The sequence below is a fragment of the Salvelinus alpinus genome, chromosome 1 (assembly GCF_045679555.1).
Source record: "Salvelinus alpinus chromosome 1, SLU_Salpinus.1, whole genome shotgun sequence".
Taxonomy (NCBI): domain Eukaryota; kingdom Metazoa; phylum Chordata; class Actinopteri; order Salmoniformes; family Salmonidae; genus Salvelinus; species Salvelinus alpinus.
Window position 1 is genome coordinate 117,270,957 of NC_092086.1, and position 23,537 is coordinate 117,294,493.

The following is a 23,537-nucleotide window of genomic DNA, read 5'->3' on the forward strand; positions in this document are numbered from 1 at the left end:
TTAATGTGTTATAACCAGTCCCAGGGTATTTCCAGTTGTAATGTGTTATAACCAGTCCCAGGGTATCTCCAGTTTTAATATGTTATAACCAGTCCCAGGGTATCTCCAGTTTAATTGTGTTATAACCTGTCCCAGGGTATCTCCAGTTTTAATATGTTATAACCAGTCCCAGGGTATCTCCAGTTTAATTGTGTTATAACCTGTCCCAGGGTATCTCCAGGTTTAATGTGTTATAACCAGTCCCAGGGTATCTCCAGTTTTAACGTGTTATAACCAGTCCCAGGGTATCTCCAGTTGTAATTTGTTATAACCAGTCCCAGGGTATCTCCAGTTTTAACGTGTTATAACCAGTCCCAGGGTATCTCCAGTTTTAATGTGTTATAACCCCAGATCAACAGGTGTGGTAGTGTTCCTGTCGTTTGCCTCTCCCTCCATCTCTCGTTCACTCTATCTGTCTGTTCGCTCGTCTCCAACGCTGAGCTGACATGGGCAGAGTGTTCTATGAAGTTATACCCCGTTGCTCTCTCAACTAGGGGAGTGTGTTGTTCTCTCAGCTAGGGGAGTGTGTTGTTCTCTCAACTAGGGGAGTGTGTTGTTCTCTCAACTAGGGGAGTGTGTTGTTCTCTCAACTAGGGGAGTGTGTTGTTCTCTCAACTAGGGGAGTGTGTTGTTCTCTCAACTAGGGGAGTGTGTTGTTCTCTCAACTAGGGGAGTGTGTTGTTCTCTCAACTAGGGGAGTGTGTTGTTCTCTCAACTAGGGGAGTGTGTTGTTCTCTCAGCTAGGGGAGTGTGTTGTTCTCTCAGCTAGGGGAGTGTGTTGTTCTCTCAGCTAGGGGAGTGTGTTGTTCTCTCAGCTAGGGGAGTGTGTTGTTCTCTCAGCTAGGGGAGTGTGTTGTTCTCTCAGCTAGGGAGTGTGTTGTTCTCTCAGCTAGGGAGTGTGTTGTTCTCTCTGCTAGGGGAGTGTGTTGTTCTCTCAGCTAGGGAGTGTGTTGTTCTCTCAGCTAGGGAGTGTGTTGTTCACTCAGCTAGGGAGTGTGTTGTTCTCTCAGCTAGGGAGTGTGTTGTTCTCTCAGCTAGGGAGTGTGTTGTTCTCTCTGCTAGGGAGTGTGTTGTTCTCTCTGCTAGGGAGTGTGTTATTCTCTCAGCTAGGGAATGTGTTGTTCTCTCAGCTAGGGAGAGTGTTGTTCCTGTAGTGCTGCTGGCCCTTTAAGGCTGCACTCTCAACTAGGGAGTGTGTTGTTCCTGTAGCGCTGCTGGCCCTTTAAGGCTGCACTGCATCTTGTGTGTGTGTGTCGTGTGTGTTTGTCGTGTGTGTGTGTGTGTGTCGTGTGTGTTGTGTGTGTGGTTGGTTGTATCGCAGCTTTAGCTGTCTCTGAATTGGGGCTCCATCCCTCCGTCCCTGCATCTGGAATCGCCATTAGCTACCACCCCTGATCCTGTCCTAGCTACCACCCCATGTCCTGTCCTAGCTACCACCCTCGATCCTGTCCTAGCTACCACCCTCGGTCCTGTCCTAGCTACCACCCTCGATCCTGTCCTAGCTACCACCCTCGATCCTGTCCTAGCTACCACCCTCGATCCTGTCCTAGCTACCACCCTCGATCCTGTCCTAGCTACCACCCTCGATCCTGTCCTAGCTACCACCCTCGATCCTGTCCTAGCTACCACCCCTGGTCCTGTCCTAGCTACCACCCCTGGTCCTGTCCTAGCTACCACCCTCGATCCTGTTCTAGCTACCACCCTCGATCCTGTCCTAGCTACCACCCCTGGTCCTGTCCTAGCTACCACCCTCGGTCCTGTCCTAGCTACCACCCTCGATCCTGTCCTAGCTACCACCCTCGATCCTGTCCTAGCTACCACCCCTGGTCCTGTCCTAGCTACCACCCCTGGTCCTGTCCTAGCTACCACCCTCGATCCTGTCCTAGCTACCACCCTCGATCCTGTCCTAGCTACCACCCTCGATCCTGTCCTAGCTACCACCCCTGGTCCTGTCCTAGCTACCACCCCCGGTCCTGTCCTAGCTACCACCCTCGATCCTGTCCTAGCTACCACCCCTGGTCCTGTCCTAGCTACCACCCCTGGTCCTGTCCTAGCTACCACCCCTGGTCCGGTCCTAGCTACCACCCCTGGTCCTGTCCTAGCTACCACCCCTGGTCCTGTCCTAGCTACCACCCCTGGTCCTGTCCTAGCTACCACCCCCGGTCCTGTCCTAGCTACCACCCTCGATCCTGTCCTAGCTACCACCCCTGGTCCTGTCCTAGCTACCACCCCTGGTCCTGTCCTAGCTACCACCCCTGGTCCGGTCCTAGCTACCACCCCTGTTCCTGTCCTAGCTACCACCCCTGGTCCTGTCCTAGCTACCACCCCATGTCCTGTCCTAGCTACCACCCCTGGTCCTGTCCTAGCTACCACCCCTGGTCCTGTCCTAGCTACCACCCCTGGTCCGGTCCTAGCTACCACCCCTGGTGTTGTCCTAGCTACCACCCCTGGTGCTGTCCTGTCCTAGTTACCACCCCATGTCCTGTCCTAGCTACCACCCCTGGTGTTGTCCTAGCTACCACCCCTGGTGCTGTCCTGTCCTAGTTACCACCCCATGTCCTGTCCTAGCTACCACCCCTGGTGTTGTCCTAGCTACCACCCCTGGTGCTGTCCTGTCCTAGTTACCACCCCATGTCCTGTCCTAGCTACCACCCCTGGTGTTGTCCTAGCTACCACCCCTGGTGCTGTCCTGTCCTAGTTACCACCCCATGTCCTGTCCTAGCTACCACCCCTGGTGTTGTCCTAGCTACCACCTCTGGTGCTGTCCTGTCCTCTCCTCTCTTGGCTCCGGTCCAACATGCTTTAACACCCCCCACTCCCCAGCACCTACCAGGTTTCCTTGGGTGCTCACCGAAGGCAGGTGCTGCTGAGGCTGGGGCCCGGTGAGGAGAGGTGGTGGAGGAGTCTCTGATGTCTGGCTGGTTGGGGAGCTGGTAGGGGAGCTGGTTGGGGAGCTGGTTGGGGAGCTGGGGACTGGCGTTACTCACAGCATCTGGTTGGGGCGGAGAGCAGGAGAGGAAGTCAGACTGGACCCCTGGCCACCACACGCCTGCTTTACCCCCTCCCCCTCCCCGTCATCACCCTAACCCCCACCCCCAACACACACTCTATGTCTCTCTCTGTCCCTCCACCCACTGTCTGTCACCCATCTCTTCCCTACCTCCCTCCCCCTCTCTCTCGCTCTCTCTCTCTCTCTCTAACCCTTCTCTCCCCCCTCCCTCCCTCCCCCTTCTCTCTCTTCCCTCCCTCCCTCCCTCCCTCCCTCCCTCCCTCCCTCCCTCCCTCCCTCCCTCTCTCTCTAAACCCTCTCTCCCCCCGTTTCTTCCCTCTCTCTCTCTCTCTCTCTCTCTCTCTCTCTCTCTCTCTCTCTCTCTCTCTCACTCCCCCTCTAAACCCTCTCCCCCATCTCTTCCCTCCCTCCCTCTCTCTGTGTATCCCTCTCTCCCTGTAACTCTTTCTCTTCATTCCCCCAGCCCAGTGCTACGTTCAGCAGAATGTGTAGAGAGGTGTATTAGAGGGGATCAAAGCGGCCCTGGGTTGGGGGGATTCCCTGTGAATAGGTGGATCAGGGGAAACAAAGTACAGGGCTACTGTCTTATGTTAGTGCACTCAATAGTACCGCTGAGGCAGGAGGGAAACGATCCAAGGGGCTAATGTGGCAGAGAGACAGAGAGTAGAGAGAGAGAGAGAGAGAGAGAGAGAGAGTAGAGAGAGAATTGAGAGAGAGAGAGACAGAGAGAGAGACAGAGAGAGAGACAGAGAGTAGAGAGAGAGAGAGAGTAGAGAGAGAATTGAGAGAGAGAGACACACAGAGAGAGAGAGAGAGAGAGAGAGAGAGAGAGAGAGAGAGAGAGAGAGAGAGAGAGAGAGAGAGAGAGAGAGAGAGAGAGAGAGAGAGAGAGAGAGAGAGAGAGAGAGAGAGAGAGAGAGAGAGAGAGAGAGAGAGAGAGAATTACAACATAGATAGAAAGCAGAGAGATAGAGAGAGATAATTACAGCAGAGAGAGAGAGACAGAATTACAGCAGAGAGAGCAGAGAGAGTAGGGCGAGATAGAGTAGATGGCGATTGGGAGACAGCAGTGGGAGATGGGGAGACAGTAGAGACAGTAGAGAGGGAGAGAGCAGAGGGAGAGAGTAGAGAGGGAGATAATAGAGGAAGATAGGGAGAGAGTAGAGAGGGGAGACAGTAGAGAGGGAGAGAGTAGAGGAAGATAGGGAGAAAGTAGAGGAAGATATGGAGAGAGTAGAGAGGGAGCAGAGGGAGATGGGGAGAGTGAGAGAGAGAGAGGAGTAGTGTGGGAAATCTTTAAAACACACAGCCAGTAGGACTGTGGGTGGAGAGAGCCTCAACCTTAATGGCTAGGAGTTTGTTTAGCATGTGTAGTGTGTGTAGAGGCAGTGTGTGTGTGTACAGAGGGAGCTTGCTTGTACAAAGAGGTCTTTCAGATGCATGTCGAGTTGTTGATTGGGACCTTAATTGAATAACCATGGCTTTAACATCCAGGACTACGTTGGAAAATAGTGTTTATTTTTTCAACACAAATTAAAACCAATCAATCAATCAATCAATAATGATCAATAGTATGTAGATAATAGATCACTCACCATGTTCATTCTGAAGACTCTGGAAAGACAAGAAACACAGACAGGACGAGAAGACATTAAAGATTGTGTTGTGTAGAGTAATTAACGTTCTCTCTCTGTGTAGATGAATGTTCTCTCTCTCTGTGTAGATGAATGTTCTCTCTCTTTGTGTAGATGAATATTCTCTCTCTCTCTGTGTAGATGAATGTTCTCTCTCTCTGTGTAGATGAATGTTCTCTCACATCTTCCATTGATTCTCTCTTTCTCTGTGTAGATTAATTCTCTCTCTCTCTCTGTGTAGATGAATGTTCTCTTTCTCTCTCTGTGTAGATGAATGTTCTCTCTCTTTGTGTAGATGAATATTCTCTCTCTCTCTGTGTAGATGAATGTTCTCTCTCTCTGTGTAGATGAATGTTCTCTCACATCTTCCATTGATTCTCTCTTTCTCTGTGTAGATGAATGTTCTCTTTCTCTCTCTGTGTAGATGAATGTTCTCTCTCTTTGTGTAGATTAATATTCTCTCTCTCTGTGTAGATGAATATTCTCCCTCTCTCTGTGTAGATGAATGTTCTCTCACATCTTCCATTGATTCTCTCTTTCTCTGTGTAGATGAATTCTCTCTCTCTCTCTGTGTAGATGAATGTTCTCTTTCTCTCTCTGTGTAGATGAATGGTCTCTCTCTCTCTGTGTAGATTAATGTTCTCTCTCTCTGTGTAGATGAATGTTCTCTCTCTCTCTGTGTAGATGAATGTTCTCTCTCTGTGTAGATGGATGCTCTCTCTCTCTCTGTGTAGATGAATGTTCTCTCTCTCTGTGTAGATGAATGTTCTCTCTCTCTCTGTGTAGATGAATGTTCTCTCTCTCTCTGTGTAGATGAATGTTCTCTCTCTCTGTGTAGATGAATGTTCTCTCTCTCTCTGTGTAGATGAATGTTCTCTCTCTCTGTGTAGATGAATGTTCTCTCTCTCTGTGTAGATGAATGGTCTCTCTCTCTCTGTGTAGATGAATGTTCTCTCTCTGTGTAGATGGATGCTCTCTCTCTCTCTGTGTAGATGAATGTTCTCTCTCTGTGTAGATGAATGTTCTCTCTCTGTGTAGATAAATGTTCTCTCTCTGTGTAGATAAATGTTCTCTCGCTGTCTGTGTAGATGAATGTTGTATCTCTCTCTCTGTCTGTGTAGATGAATGTTCTATCTCTTTGTGTAGATGAATGTTCTCTCTCTGTGTAGATGGATGTTCTCTCTCTGTGTAGATGAATGTTATCTCTCTGTGTAGATGAATGTTCTCTCTCTGTGTAAATGAATGTTCTCTCTCTCTGTGTAGATGAATGTCTCTCTCTCTGTGTAGATGAATGTTCTCTCTGTGTAGATAAATGTTCTCTCGCTGTCTGTGTAGATGAATGTTGTATCTCTCTCTCTGTCTGTGTAGATGAATGTTCTATCTCTTTGTGTAGATGAATGTTCTCTCTCTCTGTGTAGATGGATGTTCTCTCTCTGTGTAGATGAATGTTATCTCTCTGTGTAGATGAATGTTCTCTCTCTGTGTAAATGAATGTTCTCTCTCTCTGTGTAGATGAATGTTCTCTCTCTCTCTGTGTAGATAAATATTCTCTCGCTGTCTGTGTAGATGAATGTTCTCTCTCTCTGTGTAGATGCATGTTCTCTCTCTCTCTGTGTAGATGAATATTCTCTCTCTGTCTGTGTAGATGAATGTTTTCTCTCTCTCTGTCTGTGTAGATGAATGTTCTCTCTCTGTGTAGATGAATGTTCTCACTCTCTCTGTGTAGATGAATGTTCTCTCTCTCTCTCTCTCTCTCTCTCTCTGTGTAGATGAATGTTCTCTCCCTCTCTCTGTGTAGATGAATGTTCTCTCTCTATCTGTGTAGATGAATGTTCTCTCTCTATCTGTGTAGATGAATGTTCTCTCTCTCTGTGTAGATGAATGTTCTCTCTCTCTGTGTAGATTAATGTTCTCTCTCTCTGTGTAGATTAATGTTGTATCTCTCTCTCTGTCTGTGTAGATGAATGTTCTCTCTCTCTGTGTAGATGAATGTTCTCTCTCTGTGTAGATGAATGCTCTCTCTCTGTGTAGATGAATGTTCTCTCTGTCTGTGTAGATGAATGTTCTCTCGCTCTCTCTGTGTAGATGAATGTTCTCTCTCTCTGTGTAGATGACTGTTCTATCTCTCTCTCTCTCTCTCTCTCTCTCTCTCTCTCTCTCTCTCTCTCTCTCTCTGTGTATATGAATGTTCTCTCTCTCTGTGTAGATGAATGTTCTCTCTCTGTGTAGATGCATGTTCTCTCTCTCTCTCTGTGTAGATGAATGTTCTCTCTCTGTGTAGATGAATGTTCTCTCTCTCTGTGTAGATGGATGCTCTCTCTCTCTCTGTGTAGATGAATGTTCTCTCTCTCTCTGTGTAGATGAATGTTCTTCTCTCTCTGTGTAGATGAATGTTCTCTCTCTCTGTGTAGATTAATGTTGTATCTCTCTCTGTCTGTGTAGATGAATGTTCTCTCTCTCTGTGTAGATGAATGTTCTCTCTCTGTGTAGATGAATGCTCTCTCTCTGTGTAGATGAATGTTCTCTCTGTCTGTGTAGATGAATGTTCTCTCGCTCTCTCTGTGTAGATGAATGTTCTCTCTCTCTGTGTAGATGACTGTTCTCTCTCTCTCTCTCTCTGTGTAGATGAATGTTCTCTCTGTCTGTGTAGATGAATGTTCTCTCGCTCTCTCTGTGTAGATGAATGTTCTCTCTCTCTGTGTAGATGACTGTTCTCTCTCTCTCTCTCTCTGTGTAGATGAATGTTCTCTCTCTCTCTGTGTAGATGAATGTTCTCTCTCTGTGTAGATGCATGTTCTCTCTCTCTCTCTGTGTAGATGAATGTTCTCTCTCTGTGTAGATGCATGTTCTCTCTCTCTCTCTGTGTAGATGAATGTTCTCTCTCTGTGTAGATGAATGTTCTCTCTCTCTGTGTAGATGCATGTTCTCTCTCTCTCTGTGTAGATGAATGTTCTCTTACTCTCTGTAGGTCTTCTATGGACCTCTCAGTCCTCTTCAGTCTCTCTCTGAGGATCTGTTCTTTAGCTGAGATCTGACACTCCTCGCTCTCCAACAGACCAATCTCTGACTCCAACCTACAATGAAAGAACAAAAAAGAACCCATGAAAAAGCCATTTTAATCGTCCTAAATGGATCAAATAAAGGCGTTTAACTGCAACTATTTGGTAAGAGTGGCTTGGCATTTTTTGGGGTGGTCCAACTCAACTCTGGACCTTGAAGCCAGTTCCACCATTTTGTCATTGTTCCCCTCTAATCAGGGACTGATTTAGACCTGGGACACCAGCAGTGTGACATGAGTGATGAAGTAGGACAGAAAAGCAGCAGGCTCCGGACCTCGTAGGGGAACAGTTGAATCGCCCTGCCCCACATGTTAGGGAGAAACACAACCCATTCGCTGTCACTCCTTTCTGGTAATGGCTCTGATTGGTGTAAAGCTGCCACTCCTTTCTGGTAATGGCTCTGATTGGTGTAAAGCTGCCACTCCTTTCTGGTAATGGCTCTGATTGGTGTAAAGCTGCCACTCCTTTCTGGTAATGGCTTTCATTGGAATTTGTTTAAAATTTGTTATTACTGTGGTGAAGACCCACCATAGACCCACCATAGACCCACCATAGACCCACCATAGACCCACCATAGACCCACCATAGGCCCACCATAGACCCACCATAGACCCGCCATAGACTCACCATAGACCCACCATAGACCCACCATAGACGCACCATAGACCCACCATAGACGCACCATAGACCCACCATAGACGCACCATAGTAATACCACAGTAAAAGGGGAGGGTCTCATCATTCCATCTAATACCACAGTAAAAGGGGAGGGTCTCATCATTCCATCTAATACCACAGTAAATGGGGAGTGTTTCATCATTCCATCTAATACCACAGTAAATGGCGAGGGTTTCATCATTCCATCTAATACCACAGTAAATGGGGAGGGTCTCATCATTCCATCTAATACCACAGTAAAAGGGGAGGGTCTCATCATTCCATCTAATACCACAGTAAAAGGGGAGGGTCTCATCATTCCATCTAATACCACAGTAAATGGTGAGGGTCTCATCATTCCATCTAATACCACAGTAAATGGGGAGTGTTTCATCATTCCATCTAATACCACAGTAAATGGGGAGGGTCTCATCATTCCATCTAATACCACAGTAAAAGGGGAGGGTCTCATCATTCCATCTAATACCACAGTAAAAGGGGAGTGTTTCATCATTCCATCTAATACCACAGTAAATGGGGAGTGTTTCATCATTCCATCTAATACCACAGTAAAAGGGGAGGGTCTCATCATTCCATCTAATACCACAGTAAATGGGGAGGGTCTCATCATTCCATCTAATACCACAGTAAATGGGGAGTGTTTCATCATTCCATCTAATACCACAGTAAATGGGGAGGGTCTCATCATTCCATCTAATACCACAGTAAATGGGGAGGGTCTCATCATTCCATCTAATACCACAGTGAATGGGGTATTAGTTAGGATTAAATGTCAGGAATTGTTTAAATGTGGGAAAAGTTTAAATGTATTTGGCTAAGGTGTATGTAAACTTCCAACTTCAACTGTACACACACACACACACACACACACACACACACACACACACACACACACACACACACACACACACACACACACACACACACACACACACACACACACACACACACACACATTCCATATCTCCCAGAGGACCTGGGTTTGGGTTATTATTTTTGCTGGCTAGCCAATCAGGAAGCATCGTTCAGAGGAACCCCCTGTGCTTCCTCCTTGGTAATTTCCTGCCATTGTATAGCGCAAGAGGGTTCTAGAATGCCTCAAAGGTTCCATGGTCAGTAACAACAAGGAGGCTCCCCAAGATACCAACACTTAGTCCACCCTATTCACTATATAGGGAATAGGGTTCTATAGGGCTCTGGTCTAAAGTAGTGCACTATAATAGGGAATAGGGTTCTATAGGGCTCTGGTCTAAAGTAGTGCACTATATAGGGAATAGGGTTCCATAGGGCTCTGGTCTAAAGTAGTGCACTATAATAGGGAATAGGGTTCTATAGGGCTCTGGTCTAAATTAGTGCACTACATAGGGAATAGGGTTCCATAGGGCTCTGGTCTAAAGTAGTGCACTATAATAGGGAATAGGGTTCTATAGGGCTCTGGTCTAAATTAGTGCACTATATAGGGAATAGGGTTCCATAGGGCTCTGGTCTAAAGTAGTGCACTATATAGGGACTATACTGTGATGGTCAATACCGACATCTACTGTGATGGTCAATACCGACATCTACTGTGATGGTCAATACCGACATCTACTGTGATGGTCAATACCAACATCTACTGTGATGGTCAATACCAACATCTACTGTGATGGTCAATACCAACATCTACTGTGATGGTCAATACCAACATCTACTGTGATGGTCAATACCAACATTTACTGTGATGGTCAATACCAACATCTACTGTGATGGTCAATACCGACATCTACTGTGATGGTCAATACCGACATCTACTGTGATGGTCAATACCGACATCTACTGTGATGGTCAATACCAACATCTACTGTGATGGTCAATACCAACATCCACTGTGATGGTCAATACCAACATCTACTGTGATGGTCAATACCAACATCTACTGTGATGGTCAATACCAACATCTACTGTGATGGTCAATACCAACATCTACTGTGATGGTCAATACCAACATCTACTGTGATGGTCAATACCAACATCTGCACCCGTGGTCAATACCAACATCTGCACCCGTGGTCAATACCAACATCTGCACCCGTGGTCAATACCAACATCTGCTGTGATGGTCCATACCAACATCCACTGTGATGGTCAATACCAACATCTGCACCTGTGAACAATACCATGATTGGGAGAGTCATAGGGCGGCGCACAATTGGCCAAGAGTTGTCTGGGTTTGGCCAGAGTAGGCCATCATTGTAAATAAGAATTTGTTGTTAACTGACTTGTCTAGTTTTATAGAGGTTAAATAAATACATAAAAATAAATAAATAGAATCTACTCCCATGGTCAATACCAACATCTACTCCCATTGTCAAAGACAACTCACAAACAATAACAAAACGCCAAAGACCACCGTGTTGAAAACACAAACATCCTCTCTGTGGTCAGAGGTCAAAGTTCTCTCTTTCCTCTCTCTCTCCCTCCCCTTTTTTATCACTCTCACTTCTTTCTGCTCCCTCCACTCTCCCTCCACTCTCCCTCCACTCTCCCTCCACTCTCCCCCCAATATCCCTCCACTCTCCCTCCACTCTCCCTCCACTCTCCCCCCACTCTCCCTCCACTCTCCCCCGACTCTCCCTCCACTCTCCCTCCACTCTCCCTCCACTCTCCCTCCACTCTCACCCCACTCTCACTCCTCTCTCCCTCTCTCCTTCCTCTCCCCCACTCTCCCCCCAATCTCCCTCCACTCTCTCCCTCTCCCCCCACTCTCCCACTCTCCCCCACTCTCCCTCCACTCCCCCACTCTCCCTCCACTCTCCCACTCTCACCCCACTCTCCCTCTCCCCCAACTCTCCCTCCTCTCTCCCTCTCCCCCCACTCTCCCCCACTCTCCCTCCACTCCCTCCACTCCCCCTCCACTCTCCCACTCTCCACCCACTATATTCCTTGACTGACATAGTTCTCCAGTGGGAGCCATGTTTCCTCAGTGCGGTCGCCGCACGGACGTCATCCATGACTGCTTCCCAAATGGCACCATATTACTTACATATTACCCCTTTGACCAGGGGTAAAAAGTACTGCAATATGTAGGGAATAGGGTGCCATTTGACCAGGGGTGAAAAGTACTGCAATATGTAGGGAATAGGGAGCCCTTTGACCAGGGGTAAAAAGTACTGCAACATGTAGGGAATAGGGTGCCATTTGACCAGGGGTAAAAAGTACTACAATATGTAGGGAATATGGTGCCATGTGGGACCCAGGGCATGTCCTTGCAGCAGTTGTTTCCCAGGGCATGTCACTGCAGCAGTTGTTTCCCAGGGCATGTCACTGCAGCAGTTGTTTCCCAGGGCATGTCACTGCAGCAGTTGTTTCCCAGGGCATGTCCCTGCAGCAGTTGTTTCCCAGGGCATGTGTCCCTGCAGCAGTTGTTTCCCAGGGCATGTCACTGCAGCAGTTGTTTCCCAGGGCATGTCACTGCAGCAGTTGTTTCCCAGGGCATGTGTCCCTGCAGCAGTTGTTTCCCAGGGCATGTGTCCCTGCAGCAGTTGTTGCCACGGGTGGGCAGTCCTCTTCTGGCTCTCTCTGGATATACTGTCCATGTCCATTCAGCCATCTTGGTTCTCAGTACATCGCGCAGACAAGAATAAAGAGCTCTCGGGGAAGAAGAAAGGCGGGGGTGTATGTTTCATGATTAACCACTCATGGTGTGATTGTGGAAGCATACAGAAACTCAAGTCCTTTTGTTCACCTGACCTAGAATACCTCACAAGAGAATTCTAGTCACAGCCGTGTATATTCCCCCTCAAGCCTGATACAATGACGGCCGTCAAAGAACTACACTGGACCTTAAGCAACCTGGAAACCACATATCCTGAGGCAACATTTATTGTAGCTGGGGATTTTAACAAAGAAAATATGAGGAAAACGCTGCCAAAGTTCTACCAACACATTGACTGTAGTATTCGTGCTGGTAAAACATTTACCTTCTGCAAATCTGATCATGACTCCATTTTGCTCCTCCCTTCCTATAGGCAGAAACTCAAAGCACAAAACTGAAAACGCGAACCATGGCAAGGTGACTGGGAATATGGCTGAATACAAACAGTGCAGTTATTCCCTCTGTAAGGCATTCAAACAGGCAAAATGTCAGTACAGTGACAAAGTGGAGTTGGAATTCAATGGCTCAGACACAAGACGTATGAGGCAGAGTCTACAGACAATCACGGACTGCAAAGGGAAAACCAGCCACGTCGCGGACACCGACGTCTTGCATCCGGCCAAGCTAAACACCTTCTTCACCCGCTTTGCAGATAACACAGTGCCACCGACGAGGCCCGCTACCAAGGACTGTGGGCTCTCCTTCTCCGTGGCTGTCGTGAGTAAGACATTTATGCGTGTTAACCCTCGCAAGGCTGCCGGCCCAGACGGCATCCCTAGCCCCGTCCTCAGAGCATGCGCAGACCAGCTATCTGGAGTATTTACGGACATATTCAATCATTCCCTATCCCAGTCTGCTGTCCCCACAAGCTTCAAGATGGCCACCATTGTTCCTGCATCCAAGAAAGCAAAGGTAACTGAACTAAATTACTATCGCCCCGTAGCACTCACTTCTGTCATCATGAAGTCCTTTGTGGGGTTTTAGTGGTTTTAGGCTGGGTTTCTGTACAGCACTTCGAGATATTAGCTGATGTACGAAGGGCTATATAAAATAAACTTGATTTGATTTGATTTTTGAGAGGCTAGTTAAGGATCATATACCCTCTACCTTACCTGACACCCTAGACCCACTTCAATTTGCTTACCGCCCCAGTAGGTCCACAGACGATGCAATCACCATCGCACTGCGCACTACCCTAACCCACCTGGACAAGAGAAATACCTATGCAAAAATGTTGTTAATTGACTACAGCTCATCATTAAGCTCGGGGCCCTGGGTCTGAACCCCGCCCTGTGCAACTCCTCAACACTGGGGCCCCACAAGGGTGCGTGCTCATCCCCCTCCTGTACTCCCTGTTCAGCCATGACTGTGTCGCCACGCACGCCTCCAACTCAATCATCAAGTTTGCAGACAACACAACAGTAGTAGGCCTGATTACCAACAATGACAAGACATCCTACAGGGAGGAAGTGAGGGCCCTGGTAGAGTGATGCCAGGGAAATACCCTCAATTGCACCTCCCGCAACCGCAGGGCCCGCCCACAACGCATCACTGGGGGCAAACTACCTGCCCTCCAGGACACCTACATCGCCCGATATCACAGGAAGGACAAAAAGATCATCAAGGACATCAACCACCCGAGCCACTGCATGTTCACCCCGCTATCATCCAGAAGCCGAGATCAGTACAGGTGCATCAAAGCAGGGACCGAGAGACTGAAAAACAGCTTCTATCTCAAAGCCATCAGACTGTTAAATAGCCATCACTAGCCGGCTTCCACCTGGTTACTCAACCCTGCACCTTAGAGGCTGCTGCCCTAAATACATAGACATGGAATCACTGGCCACTTTAATAATGGAACACTAATCACTTTAATAATGTTTAAATAATGTTTCATACCGCTTTACTCATTTCATATGTATATACTGTTTTCTATTCTACTGTATTTTAGTCAATGCCACTATGACGTTGCTCGATCTAATATTTATATATTTCCTAATTCCACTATTTTCCTTATAGATGTGTGTGTATTGTTGTGAATTGTTAGATATTACTGATCTGTTGGAGCTAGAAACACAAGCATTTCACTACACCCGCAATAACATCTGCTAAATATGTGTATGAGTACTATGAGTACTATGACCAATACATTTTGATTTGATTTGATTTATAAGCGTACATGGCCATTTAAGGCCAGATTGTTGTTCAAACGTTCGTAGATGACCAACAGGGTCAAATACTAATCCCAGTGGTTGTTGAGGGTGCAACAGGTCAGTACCTCAGGAGTAAATGTCATTTGGCTTTTCATAGCTGAGCGTTCAGAGGTCGAGACAGCAGGTGCGGTAGAGAGAGAGAGTCGAAAACAGCAGGTCCGGGACAAGGTAGGACGTCCGGTGAACAGGTCAAGGTTCCCTAGCCAGTTGAAACTGGAGCAGCAGCACGACCGGGTGGACTGGGGGCAGCCCTTCTTTAACGTTAGCAAGCCCCACTAGCGGCCTGGATCAGAGCTAGCTTCCCTCATGCTTCTGATCTCAACACTGACTCTGTATGCAGTACTATAACCATAGATAGTACTCATTGTGTTAAAGCAATATTAGTAGATAATACTCATTGTGTTAAAGCTATATACAGTAGATAGTAGATAGTACTCATTGTGTTAAAGCTATATTAGTATATAGTAGATAGTACTCATTGTGTTAAAGCTATATACAGTAGATAGTAGATAGTACTCATTGTGTTAAAGCTATATTAGTATATAGTACTCATTGTGTTAAAGCTATATACAGTAGATAGTAGATAGTACTCATTGTGTTAAAGCTATATACAGTAGATAGTAGATAGTACTCATTGTGTTAAAGCTATATACAGTAGATAGTAGATAGTACTCATTGTGTTAAAGCTATATACAGTAGATAGTAGATAGTACTCATTGTGTTAAAGCTATATACAGTAGATAGTGCTCATTGTGTTGGAACCATATTAGTAGATAGTAGTCATTGTATTGAATGCAGTGCTATAGAGAGTAGATAGTAGTCATTGTATTGAATGCAGTGCTGTAGAGAGTAGATAGTAGTCATTGTGTTGGAACCATATTAGTAGATAGTAGTCATTGTATTGAATGCAGTGCTGTAGAGAGTAGATAGTAGTCATTGTGTTGGAACTATATTAGTAGATAGTAGTCATTGTATTGAATGCAGTGCTGTAGAGAGTAGATAGTAGTCATTGTGTTGGAACTATATTAGTAGATAGTAGTCATTGTATTGAATGCAGTGCTGTAGAGAGTAGATAGTAGTCATTGTGTTGGAACTATATTAGTAGATAGTAGTCATTGTGTTGGAACTATATTAGTAGATAGTAGTCATTGTATTGGAACTATATTAGTAGATAGTAGTCATTGTGTTGGAACTATATTAGTAGATAGTAGTCATTGTGTTGGAACTATATTAGTAGATAGTAGTCATTGTATTGAATGCAGTGCTGTAGAGAGTAGATAGTAGTCATTGTGTTGGAACTATATTAGTAGATAGTAGTCATTGTATTGAATGCAGTGCTGTAGAGAGTAGATAGTAGTCATTGTGTTGGAACTATGTTAGTAGATAGTAGTCATTGTATTGAATGCAGTGCTGTAGAGAGTAGATAGTAGTCATTGTGTTGGAACTATATTAGTAGATAGTAGTCATTGTGTTGGAACTATATTAGTAGATAGTAGTCATTGTATTGGAACTATATTAGTAGATAGTAGTCATTGTGTTGGAACTATATTAGTAGATAGTAGTCATTGTGTTGGAACTATATTAGTAGATAGTACTCATTGTATTGGAACTATATTAGTAGATAGTAGTCATTGTGTTGGAACTATATTAGTAGATAGTAGTCATTGTGTTGGAACTATATTAGTAGATAGTAGTCATTGTGTTGGAACTATATTAGTAGATAGTACTCATTGTGTTGGAACCATATTAGTAGATAATAGTCATTGTATTGAATGCAGTGCTGTAGAGAGTAGATAGTAGTCATTGTGTTGGAACTATATTAGTAGATAGTAGTCATTGTGTTGGAACTATATTAGTAGATAGTAGTCATTGTATTGGAACTATATTAGTAGATAGTAGTCATTGTGTTGGAACTATATTAGTAGATAGTAGTCATTGTGTTGGAACTATATTAGTAGATAGTACTCATTGTATTGGGACTATATTAGTAGATAGTAGTCATTGTGTTGGAACTATATTAGTAGATAGTAGTCATTGTATTGGAACTATATTAGTAGATAGTAGTCATTGTGTTGGAACTATATTAGTAGATAGTAGTCATTGTGTTGGAACTATATTAGTAGATAGTACTCATTGTGTTGGAACTATATTAGTAGATAGTAGTCATTGTATTGAATGCAGTGCTATAGAGAGTAGATAGTAGTCATTGTATTGAATGCAGTGCTGTAGAGAGTAGATAGTAGTCATTGTGTTGGAACTATATTAGTAGATAGTAGTCATTGTATTGAATGCAGTGCTGTAGAGAGTAGATAGTAGTCATTGTGTTGGAACTATATTAGTAGATAGTAGTCATTGTATTGAATGCAGTGCTGTAGAGAGTAGATAGTAGTCATGGTGTTGGAACTATATTAGTAGATAGTAGTCATTGTGTTGGAACTATATTAGTAGATAGTAGTCATTGTATTGAATGCAGTGCTGTAGAGAGTAGATAGTAGTCATTGTATTGAATGCAGTGCTGTAGAGAGTAGATAGTAGTCATTGTATTGAATGCAGTGCTGTAGAGAGTAGATAGTAGTCATTGTGTTGGAACCATATTAGTAGATAGTAGTCATTGTATTGAATGCAGTGCTATAGAGAGTAGATAGTAGTCATTGTATTGAATGCAGTGCTGTAGAGAGTAGATAGTAGTCATTGTGTTGGAACTAAATTTGTAGATAGTAGTCATTGTATTGAATGCAGTGCTGTAGAGAGTAGATAGTAGTCATTGTGTTGGAACTATATTAGTAGATAGTAGTCATTGTATTGAATGCAGTGCTGTAGAGAGTAGATAGTAGTCATTGTGTTGGAACTATATTAGTAGATAGTAGTCATTGTATTGAATGCAGTGCTATAGAGAGTAGATAGTAGTCATTGTGTTGGAACTATATTAGTAGATAGTAGTCATTGTATTGAATGCAGTGCTGTAGAGAGTAGATAGTAGTCATTGTATTGAATGCAGTGCTGTAGAGAGTAGATAGTAGTCATTGTATTGAATGCAGTGCTGTAGAGAGTAGATAGTAGTCATTGTGTTGGAACTATATTAGTAGATAGTAGTCATTGTATTGAATGCAGTGCTGTAGGAAACAGATTATTAGAGGCACAGATCTGGAAGGGTACAAACACATTTCTGCAGCATTGAAGGTCCCCAAGAAAACAGTTTCTAAAAACCAGACAGAGACAGAGACAGACACAGTGACAGAGAATTCATGGCGCCATCTCAGAGTCATGTAAAGTCCCTGTATACCCTGACACTGTCCTAGATTCACCCAGGCATCTCAGACTAACAGGAGATACTCTGCTTCCCTCTTGCGGTGCAACTGAGAACTACAACTTTCATAATGTCATCCCAAAAAATTATAATTGTCACATGCTTGGTAAACAACATGTGTAGACTAACAGTGAAATGCGAACTTACGGGCTTTTCCCAACAATGCAGAACACAATAAATAAAACATTCTAACTCTAGGAATAATAAAATATATACACTGCTCAAAAAAATAAAGGGAACACTTGAACAACACAATGTAACTCCAAGTCAATCACACTTCTGTGAAATCAAACTGTCCACTTAGGAAGCAACACTGATTGACAATACATTTCACATGCTGTTGTGCAAATGGAATAGACAACAGGTGGAAATTATAGGCAAATAGCAAGACACCCCCAATAAAGGAGTGGTTCTGCAGGTGGTGACCACAGACCACTTCTCAGTTCCTATGCTTCCTGGCTGATGTTTTGGTCACTTTTGAATGCTGGCGGTGCTTTCACTCTAGTGGTAGCATGAGACGGAGTCTACAACCCACACAAGCGGGTTGTAGATATTACAATTAACATTGTTAGATATTACTTGTTAGATATTGCTGCACTGTCGGGACTAGAAGCACAGACATTTCACTACACTTGCATTAACATCTGCTAACCATGTGTATGTGACCAATTTAATTAGATTTGATTTGGGTAAGAGGTAATTGAGGTAGATATATACCTATAGGTAGGGGTGAAGTGACTAGGCAGCAGGATAGATAGTAGACAGTAGCAGCAGCTTATGTGATGAGTGTGGAAGTGTGTGAATGGTGAATGTGGGCCTGTGTGGACGTGTTATGTGTGAGTGTGTGGGTAGAGTCCAGTGTGTTGGTAGAGTCCAGTGTGTTGGGTAGAGTCCAGTGTGTGGGTAGAGTCCAGTGTGTTGGTAGAGTCCAGTGTGTTGGGTAGAGTCCAGTGTGTTGGGTAGAGTCCAGTGTGTTGGGTAGAGTCCAGTGTGTCGGGTAGAGTCCAGTGTGTTGGGTAGAGTCCAGTGTGTGGGTAGAGTCCAGTGTGTTGGGTAGAGTCCAGTGTGTTGGGTAGAGTCCAGTGTGTGGGTAGAGTCCAGTGTGTTGGGTAGAGTCCAGTGTGTCGGGTAGAGTCCAGTGTGTCGGGTAGAGTCCAGTGTGTCGGGTAGAGTCCAGTGTGTCGGGTAGAGTCCAGTGTGTTGGGTAGAGTCCAGTGTGTTGGGTAGAGTCCAGTGTGTTGGGTAGAGTCCAGTGTGTGGGTAGAGTCCAGTGTGTGGGTAGAGTCCAGTGTGTCGGGTAGAGTCCAGTGTGTCGGGTAGAGTCCAGTGTGTCGGGTAGAGTCCAGTGTGTCGGGTAGAGTCCAGTGTGTCGGGTAGAGTCCAGTGTGTCGGGTAGAGTCCAGTGTGTCGGGTAGAGTCCAGTGTGTCGGGTAGAGTCCAGTGTGGTCGGTGGTAGAGTCCAGTGTGTTGGTAGAGTCCAGTGTGTCGGGTAGAGTCCAGTGTGTCGGGTAGAGTCCAGTGTGTCGGGTAGAGTCCAGGTGTGTCGGGTGAGAGTCCAGTGTGTCGGGTAGAGTCCAGTGTGTTGGGTAGAGTCCAGTGTGTTGGTAGAGTCCAATGTGTTGGTAGAGTCCAGATGTGTTGGTAGAGTCCAGTGTGTTGGTAGAGTCCAGTGTGTTGGTAGAGTCCAGTGTGTCTGGGTAGAATCCAGTGTGTTGGTAGAGTCCAGTGTGTTGGTAGAGTCCAGTGTGTTGGTAGAGTCCAGTGTGTTGGTAGAGTCCAGTGTGTTGGGTAGAGTCCAGTGTGTTGGGTAGAGTCCAGTGTGTTGGGTAGAGTCCAGTGTGTTGGTAGAGTCCAGTGTGTTGGTAGAGTCCAGTGTGTCGGGTAGAGTCCAGTGTGTCGGGTAGAGTCCAGTGTGTCGGGTAGAGTCCAGTGTGTCGGGTAGAGTCCAGTGTGTCGGGTAGAGTCCAGTATGTCGGGTAGAGTCCAGTGTGTTGGTAGAGTCCAGTGTGTTGGGTAGAGTCCAGTGTGTTGGGTAGAGTCCAGTGTGTTGGGTAGAGTCCAGTGTGTTGGGTAGAGTCCAGTGTGTTGGGTAGAGTCCAGTGTGTTGGGTAGAGTCCAGTGTGTTGGGTAGAGTCCAGTGTGTTGGTAGAGTCCAGAGTGTTGGTAGAGTCCAGTGTGTTGGTATAGTCCAGTGTGTTGGGTAGAGTCCAGTGTGTTGGGTAGAGTCCAGTGTGTTGGGTAGAGTCCAGTGTGTTGGGTAGAGTCCAGTGTGTCGGGTAGAGTCCAGTGTGTCGGGTAGAGTCCAGTGTGTCGGGTAGAGTCCAGTGTGTCGGGTAGAGTCCAGTGTGTCGGGTAGAGTCCAGTGTGTCGGGTAGAGTCCAGTGTGTTGGGTAGAGTCCAGTGTGTTGGTAGATTCCAATGTGTTGGTAGAGTCCAATGTGTTGGTAGAGTCCAGTGTGTTGGTAGAGTCCAGTGTGTTGGTAGAGTCCAGTGTGTTGGGTAGAATCCAGTGTGTTGGTAGAGTCCAGTGTGTTGGTAGAGTCCAGTGTGTTGGTAGAGTCCAGTGTGTTGGTAGAGTCCAGTGTGTTGGGTAGAGTCCAGTGTGTTGGGTAGAGTCCAGTGTGTTGGGTAGAGTCCAGTGTGTTGGTAGAGTCCAGTGTGTTGGTAGAGTCCAGTGTGTCGGGTAGAGTCCAGTGTGTCGGGTAGAGTCCAGTGTGTCGGGTAGAGTCCAGTGTGTCGGGTAGAGTCCAGTGTGTCGGGTAGAGTCCAGTGTGTCGGGTAGAGTCCAGTATGTCGGGTAGAGTCCAGTGTGTCGGGTAGAGTCCAGTGTGTTGGGTAGAGTCCAGTGTGTTGGGTAGAGTCCAGTGTGTTGGGTAGAGTCCAGTGTGTTGGGTAGAGTCCAGTGTGTTGGGTAGAGTCCAGTGTGTTGGGTAGAGTCCAGTGTGTTGGTAGAGTCCAGAGTGTTGGTAGAGTCCAGTGTGTTGGTATAGTCCAGTGTGTTGGGTAGAGTCCAGTGTGTTGGGTAGAGTCCAGTGTGTTGGGTAGAGTCCAGTGTGTTGGGTAGAGTCCAGTGTGTTGGGTAGAGTCCAGTGTGTTGGTAGAGTCCAGTGTGTTGGTAGAGTCCAGTGTGTTGGTAGAGTCCAGTGTGTCGGGTAGAGTCCAGTGTGTCGGGTAGAGTCCAGTGTGTCGGGTAGAGTCCAGTGTGTCGGGTAGAGTCCAGTGTGTCGGGTAGAGTCCAGTGTGTTGGGTAGAGTCCAGTGTGTTGGGTAGAGTCCAGTGTGTTGGGTAGAGTCCAGTGTGTTGGGTAGAGTCCAGTGTGTTGGTAGAGTCCAGTGTGTTGGTAGAGTCCAGTGTGTTGGTAGAGTCCAGTGTGTTGGTAGAGTCCCGTGTGTCGGGTAGAGTCCAGTGTGTCGGGTAGAGTCCAGTGTGTCGGGTAGAGTCCAGTGTGTTGGTAGAGTCCAGTGTGTTGGTAGAGTCCAGTGTGTTGGTAGAGTCCAGTGTGTTGGTAGAGTCCAGTGTGTTGGTAGAGTCCAGTGTGTTGGTAGAGTCCAGTGTGTCGGGTAGAGTCCAGTGTGTCGGGTAGAGTCCAGTGTGTCGGGTAGAGTCCAGTGTGTCGGGTAGAGTCCAGTGTGTCGGGTAGAGTCCAGTATGTCGGGTAGAGTCCAGTGTGTTGGGTAGAGTCCAGTGTGTTGGGTAGAGTCCAGTGTGTTGGGTAGAGTCCAGTGTGTTGGGTAGAGTCCAGTGTGTTGGTAGAGTCCAGTGTGTTGGGTAGAGTCCAGTGTGTCGGGTAGAGTCCAGTGTGTCGGGTAGAGTCCAGTGTGTCGGGTAGAGTCCAGTGTGTCGGGTAGAGTCCAGTGTGTCGGGTAGAGTCCAGTGTGTCGGGTAGAGTCCAGTGTGTCGGGTAGAGTCCAGTGTGTGGGTAGAGTCCAGTGTGTTGGTAGAGTCCAGTGTGTTGGGTAGAGTCCAGTGTGTTGGGTAGAGTCCAGTGTGTTGGTAGAGTCCAGTGTGTTGGTAGAGTCCAGTGTGTTGGTAGAGTCCAGTGTGTTGGTAGACTCCAGTGTGTCGGGTAGAGTCCAGTGTGTCGGGTAGAGTCCAGTGTGTCGGGTAGAGTCCAGTGTGTCGGGTAGAGTCCAGTGTGTCGGGTAGAGTCCAGTGTGTCGGGTAGAGTCCAGTGTGTCGGGTAGAGTCCAGTGTGTCGGGTAGAGTCCAGTGTGTCGGGTAGAGTCCAGTGTGTTGGTAGAGTCCAGTGTGTCGGGTAGAGTCCAGTGTGTTGGGTAGAGTCCAGTGTGTTGGGTAGAGTCCAGTGTGTTGGGTAGAGTCCAGTGTGTTGGGTAGAGTCCAGTGTGTTGGGTAGAGTCCAGTGTGTTGGTAGAGTCCAGTGTGTCGGGTAGAGTCCAGTGTGTTGGTAGAGTCCAGTGTGTTGGTAGAGTCCAGTGTGTTGGGTAGAGTCCAGTGTGTTGGGTAGAGTCCAGTGTGTTGGTAGAGTCCAGTGTGTTGGGTAGAGTCCAGTGTGTTGGGTAGAGTCCAGTGTGTTGGTAGAGTCCAGTGTGTTGGGTAGAGTCCAAAAAGAGTTAGTACAAAGAGGGTCAATGCTTATAGTCCAGGTAGTAGATGGACTATCTGCAGATAGTCCAACTATTTATCAGTCTTATGGCTTGGGGGTAGAAGCTGTTCAGGGTCCAGTTGGTTCCAGACTTAGCGCTCCGATACAGTTTGCCGTGCGGTAGCAGAGAGAACAATCTATGGCTGGAGTCTGACACCGCCTGGTATAGAAGTCCTGGATGGCAGGGAGTTCAGCCCCAGTGATGTACTGGGCCGTACGCACCACCTTCTGTAGCGCCGAGCAGCCAGTCAAGATGCTCTCAAATGGTGCAGTTTTAGAACTTTTTGAGGCTCTGAGGCCCCGTGATAAATCTATTGAAAAGAGGCGTTATGGCCCTGAAGCATTATGGCCCTCCGTTTCCCTATAGTCCGCGATCAGCTCCTTTGTCAGACCATAATGCTACAGCAAAGTGTAGTAGGTATAGTACACAACAGATATGATATGAGCAATCACCAGTCAGATGGGGAGAGGACCACGAAACTGCCCTGTGAGAAGCCTGATAAGAAAGGCCTGCAGAGGGACCTGGAACACTGTGAGTGTACAGCTCTAACAAGCTTTCTGGATTTCCCTCAGCGTGTGTCTATCAGAGCAACAAACAGAGGGACCTCTATGTTTAGGACTGTTTATTATCTTTAGTTTACTGCTTAAGAAACTGCATACCGACAAACTCCCCTCCCCCCTCAGCAGGGATGAGGAGAGAAAACACCTCCTTCTCTTCTCTGGTTGGAGCCTCATCTTAACGACTCACCCTGAATGTTTATACGGTGGCTACTTTGATCAGAGAAACTAGTTTTAATTGCAGGGCAGCGGAGTGAGTGAGTGAGTGAGTGAGTGAGTGAGTGAGTGAGAGAGAGAGAGAGAGAGAGAGAGAGAGAGAGAGAGAGAGAGAGAGAGAGAGAGAGAGAGAGAGAGAGAGAGAGAGAGAGAGAGAGAGAGAGAGAGAGAGAGAGAGAGAGAGAGAGAGAGAGAGAGAGAGAGAGAGAGAGAGAGAGAGAGAGAGAGAGAGAGAGAGAGAGAGAGAGAGAGAGAGAGAGAGAGAGAGAGAGAGAGAGAGAGAGAGAGAGAGAGAGAGAGAGAGAGAGCGGGGTTGGCAGAGGTAATGATGGTTCCCTCCCACAGGCTCCCCTCCCAATCCTGACTTCTCCTTCTCTCTCTTCCTGTCTGAATCTCCTAGCCGAGCTTATTGGTCTCCGAGGCCTCCTCTGTGTGTGTGTGTGTATGTGTGTGTGTGCCAGTTTCCAAGGTTCACCCATCTAGTACCGGCTCGGATCCCACTTTGCCTCCAGGAACAACCTGTATTCTTCGGGGCATGGATTCTACAAGTCATAAATGTTCAACAGGGATGTTGGCCCATACTGAT

The 23,537-nt window shown here is 46.5% G+C and overlaps 1 protein-coding gene across 2 annotated transcripts in view; it reads right to left on the bottom strand.

Annotated features, from left to right (window-relative positions):
* palm2akap2 (PALM2 and AKAP2 fusion) overlaps positions 1–23,537 on the bottom strand; it is a 240,811-nt gene that overhangs the window by 128,351 nt on the left and 88,923 nt on the right. For both annotated transcript variants that reach the window (XM_071342762.1, XM_071342752.1), the window contains exons 5-7: positions 7,643–7,757; positions 4,645–4,663; positions 2,870–3,031 (exon numbers count right to left, since the gene is read on the bottom strand). In XM_071342762.1, coding sequence (XP_071198863.1) covers positions 2,870–3,031; positions 4,645–4,663; positions 7,643–7,757 — 296 coding nt within the window. The remainder of the gene's footprint in view (positions 1–2,869; positions 3,032–4,644; positions 4,664–7,642; positions 7,758–23,537) is intronic.